Below are 9186 nucleotides of genomic sequence, written 5' to 3' on the forward strand. Positions count from 1 at the left end.
ACAGAGAATATTGGTTGAATAACTTGATTAAAGATGTCAACAGGACTCACTCATAAAGGAACGAAATAGCTGGTCTTCCAGCTGTTAATATGGTTTAATTAATATACCCCCTCCCCGTGTATATCTGGATCTCTCCTAATAGCGCACCTTTTCAGTCTAAGAATTGTAAGCCAGTAATAAATATATATATAGGTTAGCCGAGCATAGGAGAAAACGTAATTCTGTTGTTTTTTTTCTCCAGCATTGCTTGTGATTCTTCCAGTGGCCTGGAAAGTGACACAGAGTGGCAGAGATGCCAAGAAGCTGCGGTGACAGCAGCAGACATTCTGAAGCAAAGTGGCCTGCCACCGCCAGTGGCCCAGGACTCTGGCCACCCAAGAGAGGCTGGATGGAAAAAAGTCAAGAAGAAGAAGAAGAAGAAGAAGGGGAAAAGAGAGGCGTGTGGCCAGCCAGACGTCATCGAAGCAGCAAATAATAGCCAGAACAAGGACCCCTCGTGTCCCAGCAGTCCAGAGGCTGTCAGTTGGACAGAGACGGTGCAGAGGACGAGAAAGAGGAAAAGGAGGAAAACAGGAGCAGGAACAGAACGACCATCCCTCTAATGCAGGGGTGTCAAACTTGCAACGTCGCGTGACGTGTCGCGACTTTTTTTCCATTGCCGGCAATGGGGTGGGCGCGGTTTTGCCATGACGCATGTAGCCTGCGGGCCGGCAGTTTGACACCCCCATTCTAATACTTATGTGCCAGGGGGAGTTACTTACAGAGAGGAGGGGGCTCCTGAGTTGGGCCTGGTTTGGCTGTGCACCCTGGGAAAATGAAGGGACTCTCTCAGTGATGGAAAACAGCTGCTCCAACTACTGTTCTCTGGGCAGCTGGTTCCTTGCATCCCATCAAAGTGGACACCCCTGGTGGCCGCTTTCTGAGGCAAGCCCCAGCATCTCTTGGAGCTGCAGGACCTGGGGGGCAGTGTTGACAACCTTTGTGGGTCACCTGGAGAGCAGCCACAGCATCTTCTCTGTTTCCTCACCTCGTCCATCTGAAGAATAACACGAGTCTCTTTTAACAGATATGGTTCCAGTTTCTATGAGGTGGTTATTTTGTGACTAGCCAATATACATGACAATATTTCAGATACAGCGTCTCGCCTGTTTGATTGACCAAAAGTTAAATATATTTACAAAACAGAGCTGAAGAGGGTCTTGATTCTGCAAGTCAAATCTCCAGAGTGCTCTGGGGCCTAAGAGCAGCACCTGGAGCTTAAAATATCCAAATGGATAAGTTTGGCTACTTATTTACAAGATTCAAAAACTCAGTAAATAGTATTTGGGTCTCAAATAAGTGCAGTGAAGATGCATAGACTAGACCAGGGGTAGTCAACCTTGGTTCTTTTATGACTCGTGGACTTCAGTTCCCAGAATTCCTGAGCCAGCTGTGCTGGCTCAGGAATTCTGGGAGTTGAAGTCCACGAGTCATAAAAGAGCCAAGGTTGACTACTCCTGGATTAGACTTAAGCCTAGTTAATTTCTGATTTTCCTTTTCACTCTGACTTGACCAGTAATTTTCCTGGGTTTTTTTCCTCTAGCTTCTTCCATGTGAACACTTTGTGGTTCTCCTAGCAACAGAAAGATCTTGGCTTTGCCTGTTTTGTGTGGAGACATTGATCTCCAGTGAGGCCAAGTGTCAGCTAGCAGATCCCCTAACATTCACTACGAAGGAAGTTTGAATTGTGCATTTTGAGAAGTGGCCTACTTGGGTGTCTTAGCTGTTGCCGGTGATGGCAGACACACATAACCTTCGGGTCTGCCTCTGGCCACTGGGCTGGTGTCTCCAAAGTCTGTTTCCAAGATGAGCGACCAGTAGGGGAAAATGCACAGCTACTATTTGGTGCTTCAAAAATAAACCCTCTGTGAAAAGAAATGCCCGTTTCTGCAACTGGTTCAAATTATGCCCAGTCAGAGGCTGTGTTGCATAACTAACCTAGCACCTGGGGGGGGGGGGTCTTCTGAATCCAGGAAGGGAGGGTTGAGGCAGGTCAGGTGCAGATGGAGAAAAGCTCATGGAATGTAGGTGGTCTCAAATTCTTTGACTTTGGGGCAGCAGCAAGAGTCCCTTTGTTTCTAAGCAATTTATAGAAACGAAGTTCATCCTCTTTGAGGATTTATTGTTATTTTTACTAACATCATGAGGACAAGTTACTTGGTTCACTTGGTTCGCTCATCTCTAAAATGGGAGACGAGTCTCTTACATCAGGGGTCCCCAACCCCCGGTGCGTGGACCAGTACTGGGCCACGGCATGCCAGCAACCGGTCCACACAAACAAGCAAAGCCCCATCCACGGAATGCAGGCAGCACACAAAACCACGCACCCTCCGGTCGGCGAAAAAACCTCTCCATGGAACCAGTCCCTGGTGCCCAAAAGGTTGGGGACCTCTGTCTTCCATGCCAATACCTTCTGCATTTAAACTGAAGGTCCATGTTTTACTTAGGCTCTTACCTCTGTCTTTTAATTTAAATTTGAAAACAGTATTCTGTTTATGGGGGCTCAGAGGTGGGGTGCAGCTGTCATGCTTGATTGCTGCCAGAGCAGATTCCTAGGACCTTGCACTAATGCGCAAGCATGTAATATCGCCTGCCTGGTTCAGACCTTTGGCAACGGGACCGCTCTCCTTGCCGTTTCCACCTGAGGCCGAGCCTAAGGGGTTGCCTGTGGGCCAAGGAACTCCCTGCAACCAGAGCCATCTTGAGTCTGGCTGGAGAGCGAGTTCCCCAAGGCTCAGTGCCCCCCCAGGTGTGCACCTGTTCTGCATCCTTTACGGAGGATGAGCGCTCCCTTTTTTCACTCCTTGCTCCAACTCTGCTTTGTCCTTCCTCCAAGACTTGCTCTGGGAGCCCATCTGAAGAGCAGAAGGAGCCTCGCTGCTCTCCTACTCCGCCATCACTCGTCCCTCAGCAGCCAGCCCCAGATCAAAGAAGGTGGCCCCCTGCAGACTCTTCCTGTCTGCTTTCTCTAGCTTTTCTCAGCAGCGCAAAAGCTCCATCTCTGCCTCCTCCTTGCTTGGTGCACATTTTTGCTTGGAGTTCTGAAATTACAGCGTGGGGGAGGGCGGGGGGGGAACAGCCATACAAATCCTGGCAGAGGAAGCAGCCCAGACTGGCCTTCCCTCCCAGGGGCGGCTGCAGGAGAGGGCGTCCGAGCTTCAGGCAAGGGCTGCTGAATGTCCAAGTGGCCAGCCGGGTTATTGTGTGGAGGAAGCCATTTGGGTGGAGATGAAGGTCTCGATCACGCCGTGGGTGGAGGGCAGCAAGTGGCCGTTGGTGGAATCGGAGCTCTGGTAAAGCACCAAACTGCCAGAGGAGACTGTTTGGGGGCAAGAAAGGAGTTGGGGGGAGCAAAAAGAGCAGGTGAACTCATCGCACAAGGAGCTTTTCGCTTCTTCGCAATCCAGAGGGGCCGATAACTCCCTATCCCCCAAAGCATCCAAGTCACATTTACAGTAATTGGCTAATTAAAAAACACAAAGATTATTTTTTTAAAAAAACATGTGATAGCGTGTTTTATTCCTAGCAGAGTTTATGGCTGACTGTTGGTGGCATCAGAAAAGCTGAAGCTCCCACCCTGGCAGGTGACGGTGGCTCTTCTGAGAGGAGGCCCCATCGCTAAGCGGATCCCCCAGGAGCGAGGGAGGGTCCCCATCGCCATCATTCACCCCAGGCTGCTGAAGGCAAAGCCTGCCCATTTTCATTTCTTTTAGTGCTGTGGGGAGCACTTGGAAGGGAGGGGGCTGCCAGCATCTCAAAGCCTTAACGCCCCAGGGGTGGGGATGCCTTCTCTCTGCAGACCTCCTCCAGCTGTCTGCATATATTTGCACACTTGGTCAAGATGGAGTGGCTGTGTGTATACATACACACACAGATGGCTGGGGTTCTGCATGGTTAGCCACAATTTCTTTTCCAAGACTAAAGATAACCAAATGTAGCATTTCTCTGAAGGCAGCTGCTGGGCCTTTGTGCTCTGTGACTGCACTTTAAGGTGTTGAGTTCGATTGAGAAGCGATCAAAAAGAGAGTTTTAAAAATATTTTGGTACTCGGGGACCCTCTCACCACCTATGCCAGTGGTTCTCAACCTTTTTAATGCCGCGACCCCAACCGGTCGTAAGTCGAGGACTAAACCGGTCGTAAGTCGAGGACTTTCCCTGCCCGGGAGCGCCACGCATGGGTGGTTCCACCCCTGTGCCGGCCGAGGCGTAGCTGGCAAGCGGCAGAGACGGAGCAGACCGACCACCAGCTGGCCCAGCCCAAGGGAGGTAAGGCACCCGCCGGAAAAGGGGAAAAAAAGGACGGACAAAAAAAAAGGCGGACAAAAAAATGGTGGACAGCCTTGCTTGGTGACCCCCGTGAAATGGTCGATCGACCCCAAACGGGGTCCCAACCCACAGGTTGAGAACCACTGACCTATGCAATAGAAACTGCTGACTCCATTATGGAGGCCTACAGGTAGTCCTCGGGTTATGACCACAATGAAGCTGTCCATTATGGCCATACATCACAATGGTCATAAAATGGGTCAGCCCAATTTTATACCTTTTTTGCAGGGGTCATTAAACGAACCCGATGGTCCTAAGTGCAAATGGCTTTGAATAAAACGTTCTGGGATCTACTAAGGCAGTGGTGGCGAACCTATGGCACGCGTGCCAGAGGCGGCACTCGGAGCCCTCTCTGTGGGCACACACGCCGTTGCCCCAGCCCCGCCTCCCCCCACAGCCCCTTCCTCACCAGCAGCCCCCCTGGAGGAGAGTCGCCCCCCCAGGCAGCGCAGCCAAGAACATAGCCGGGAAGCAGGGACAAGACTCTGCCCTTGTGCCCCATAGCATGCAGATGATGCTGCGGAGTGTGGGCGGAGGGCGTGGCTGCCATGGCACTGCAGGGCTACCTGGGCGATCTGCGGCGGGCCATGGAGGCTGTGCGTGGCCCTGCGGGCAGGTGGGGCAGGGGCGGAGCAGGCAGGGCGGGGGGCGGGTTTTGGGCACTCGGTCTCTAAAAGGTTCGCCATCACTGTACTAAGGAATGGAAGATCTCCTAGCAGAAGCTGCCACTTACCGGTGGGGCTGGAGGTCATGCGGGGCCCCGACTGAAGGTGCGACTGGATGGAGCCATCCTGGCCCTGCAAGAGGACGGAAGGCTGGCTGGTTGGGATCCCAGATTCCGTGGGAGTCTCTGCGTCTGACGTGAAGATCTGGGGGGGGGGGGGAAATCACAGGACAACGCAAAGGCGGTGACAAAGCTTGCCCAAGCTACTTGCGAGACGCCGCACAGTAGAAGACAGACATTTCGGATAAACAGCAAAATTGTTTTAGTCAAGCTTAGCTTAGAAACTAACATAGATCCCAAACATTCAGAAGAAATGCTTTGAATCTTGCAGAGTGACAGCCCCTCTGCTGTTGTGTCTGGTCCTAGAGTCTGCAACTCGTGCCCTGTAGTAGCTTATATTTCTGTAGTAGCTTATATTTCCTCCTGCCCCTTTTTAACCCATCCTGCTCCTCAGATTTCCACACAGCTGTTTGTCGAGAAAGTCTGAACCAAAGCTTTTCATTATTTACCAGCATTTGGGCAACTGTTAAATTTATTCTCACTCAGTTCCTTTCTTTTCAACATACCCAAACAAGCCTTTTTTTGTCCTTCTTGTCCTTCACTAAAGCTCATCTTATTTGGAGCATTCACTTTCCTCTCTCTTAAAGTTGGAGGCTTCCTGGCTCTGCCCTTCCAGGAGAATGGCCTGCCTCTCCATTTCCCGAAAGTGTCTTTTTTTCTCTTCAGATCTTCACTCGGCCTTTTTGTGCGGCTGTGTTCTTGTTTCCTATTTCCTTCACTTGATTTATTTGTAACAGGCACTTTTAAAATCTCCTCCGTTAGGAGCAGCTGTCCATCCTGAAGTCCTCTTCTCATTTCTCTCTCCTGCTACGGGCCCTATTGATCATTGTTCTATTTTGAACCAGGTTCAAATTCATTAAAGTCCAAGACGCACATTTGCCTATGCTCAGGAGTTGCTTGCTAAAATCAGGAACCAGCACGAAACGGTCCATTTCCATTCATTTTTCTGCTGCTTCCATTGCCTCAGCTAAACTTATCGCTTGGCATGCAGTCCAGGAAAGCTGCCCTTTCCTGGACTCTCCCCAGGACCGAGCGGTCAGCAAGAGAAGCCTGGGATGTCTTGAAAGGGCAAAAAGATGTCAGAGCTCCCATTAATGGCCTTTGGTGCCTCTGCAATTTGCAAGATGCTTTTAGCACCTACAATTTGCTTCTAGAAATCCCACCTTGGCTGGCCAGGAAATTGTTGGTCCCAAACTTTGCAGGCAAGCTCCGCTTAACATTTCCTGCTTCTTCATTCAGCTCCTTCCTCTTCTTTAAAGCAGCTGGGGTCTCTGCCTCCCCCCTCCCTCAGCTTCTGTGGGGGGGGGGGAGGAGGAGAGTAGCACCTGCTTTAAAGAATTGCATTCAGATTAACTAGTTGACAGGCAGCCTGAAAAAGACGAGCTGCTTGAATGAATAATCAGGAGGAGCTTTGCTTCCACTTGCAAAGGCCTTCTGAATCCTTTTCAAAGCGTGCACAGATCTTAAAATAGCATTCCATCTAAAAAGCAAATTAAACTTCACAATGCCATAAAATCAGTAAAAAAAAAAAAAAAAGGCAATTTTGCCACCCTTGGCCTTTGATCTTCTAATCTTAAAACTTGGGAGGAGGAGATCAAAGGGACAAAAGCTGGCCATAAATCTGGGAATGAGCCGAGCTCTGAAACCTTTTAAAGACAGGAAGTAACTGGGTGGCATTACGGAGGAGGCTCCGTTTTTCTCTTGTCTTCCGTTCTAGCACTATCTCAGCTTTTTATGGCCAAGGAAAACCTGCCTTGGGCACATTTCCTGTGCTCACACAAGCCATTTAAGCAAGAGCGGGCCACCTTTTGTTAGCTGCAGAGTGCAGAGTGGCTTGACAGTCAGATGGGCAGCATATACATTGAATAAATGAATAAAATGCAACTTGCTCCCCTTGCCAACCAAAGAACTGTAGGATACCTTGCAGGAACAAAGCCATCTTGCCAGATAAAGCAGAATTGATATGGGGGAGGGGGGATGTTTAACCTTAAGGGTGGGAAGGAGAGCAAGGTCTCCGTGGAGGGAAAATGCTTCCATTTCTGCTTCATCCCCTAAGACAGGGGTAGGCAACCCAAAACACTCAAAGAGCCACTTGGACCCGTTTCCCCTCCGAAAACAAAACACTGGGAGTATATATCATAAAGGTAAAAAAGGATATATGCAGTGTTATCTTCATTTTAGATGTCAAAAGATGTCTCTCTCTCTCTCTCCCTCCCTCCCTCTCTCTCTCCCTCCCTCTCTTTCTGCCCTTGGTCTGCCAGTCCTCTTCCCCCCCCCCCCTCTCTCTCCCCTTTCTCTCTCCCTCTCTCCGATCTTCTGCTCACCTGGCAAGCTGGCTTCAAGCTGTTCTCCAACAAGCTCAGGGGTAGGCAACCTCGGCTTTTTTATGACTCATGGACTTCAACTCCCAGAATTCCTGAGCCAGCAAAGCTGGACTAGCTAGCTCTCTCCTGCCCTTCCTGCTTCCTGCTTCCTGCAGAGATGCAGCGAAGGGAGGAGCCCCGCCCAAAAAGCTTTTCAGCTTGTCGGAGAATACCATGAGTCCACTCTCTTTTACACACACACACACACACACACACACACACACACACACAAACAGAGAGAGAGAGACAGAGACAGAGACAGAGAGAAGGGAAGCGCAAGTGCCTCTCTCTGTCTCTGTCTCTCTCTGCAAATGGCAGAGGAGGCTGGGAGCCACAGGGGAAGGCTCAAAGAGCCGCATGCGGCTCTGGAGCCGCAGGTTGCCTACCTGTGCCCTAAGAAAACCTTCCAGAAATGACCCAAAATTCTGTCATTTGAAACTTGGGATGCAAAATTTTGCAGGAACAAGCGATTTAATTTCAGGTTGTTAAAACTCACACTTGTGTTTGGCTAGCAGTGTTATCTAATTGTTTTTGCAAACTGCTGGTTTCTTATAAAAGGGCGTATTTGCAGCTCACGGTTGAACTGTTAGAACTTTGGTGCTTTCTGAGGTTGCTTGTTTTCTCACAGACGTTTTGTTACCCAACTGGGTAACATTATCAGTGGTAAAAGAGAGAGGGGTTTGCTCTCGGTTTACATACTAGTTTCTTGTTTTGCAGAAGAAACCGTAGGATTACTTTCCCCCCGGAGATACCTGCCTCTTGGGCAAGGGTCTTCAAAGTTGGCCCTTTTATGACTCGTGGACTTCAACTCCCAGAATTCCTCAGCCAGGCACACGTGCCTGGCTGAGGAATTCTGGGAGTTGAAGTCCACGAGTCATAAAAGGGCCAAGTATGAAGGCCCCTGCTCTTGGGCCTAAGCTGCAGAAGCAGACTCCCTGTGATTTGGCTCAGCTTGTTCTCCGTTGCCGCTTGGACCACATGGTGTTGGCCCCTCAGGATCCCTTCAGCTGTGCTCCCCCACAGTACCCCCTCACCTGTTTGGTTGGCATCAGGCCGGCCAAGGTACTGAGGTTCGCCGTGTCTGTGATCACCATGGTCTGGGGTAGAAGGCTGGTATGCGCATATTGGGTCATCTCTGGCTTGTGACTATAGAGAGCTGGGAATAAGGGAGGCACCGTGAGCAATGGAGACCTTGAGGTCCCCCTTTCCATCAGCTCCAAGGTGCAGTAAAGGTGCCTGGCATGGAGCCTTCCCAGGATGGCCATCCTCCCTTCCGAACCTACCGTGAGGAGCCTGGATCTGGGCCATGGTGGCCATGAAGGGGCTCTGGTTGAGGTGACCCTGGACCTGCTGCATGATTGGTTGCTGATAGGACGGGTGCAGCTGCTGGGAGAACTGGACCGGCTGGAGGGTGGTGAGGCTGCTGCCCATGTTGTTGATCACAGGGACATTCTGCGCTTGGGTGGAAGCCAGACCTGGGAGACAGGAGAGCGTTCCTCAGGCTGGGCAGCAGCACCCCAGAGCTTGCCGGGCTGCAGCACCCGGGTGCCTGGCTGTCAAGCCCCCAGTGACTCCTCCTCAGACCTGAACCCACAACCCTCATGCATAGCACCACACAATTGGATGGGTTCATCATCATGCTAACCCAAGCTAACCAATCTGCTTGGTTTTGTC

General features: G+C 50.7%; 1 protein-coding gene across 1 annotated transcript; it reads right to left on the reverse strand.

Annotated features, from left to right (window-relative positions):
- Positions 1-3236: 3236 nt before the first annotated feature.
- LOC107293499 (hepatocyte nuclear factor 1-alpha-like) lies at positions 3237-8982 on the reverse strand. The gene is made up of 4 exons (XM_015822652.1): positions 8796-8982; positions 8547-8668; positions 5099-5234; positions 3237-3358 (listed from the first exon to the last, which is right to left on the reverse strand). The coding sequence occupies exons 1-4, from the start codon at positions 8941-8943 to the stop codon at positions 3237-3239; spliced, it is 528 nt and encodes a 175-aa protein (XP_015678138.1). The 5' UTR covers positions 8944-8982.
- Between the last annotated feature and the right edge of the window lie 204 nt (positions 8983-9186).

Source organism: Protobothrops mucrosquamatus, unplaced genomic scaffold (genome assembly GCF_001527695.2).
Source record: "Protobothrops mucrosquamatus isolate PMUCROS unplaced genomic scaffold, P.Mucros_1.0 scaffold1634, whole genome shotgun sequence".
Lineage (NCBI taxonomy): Eukaryota > Metazoa > Chordata > Lepidosauria > Squamata > Viperidae > Protobothrops > Protobothrops mucrosquamatus.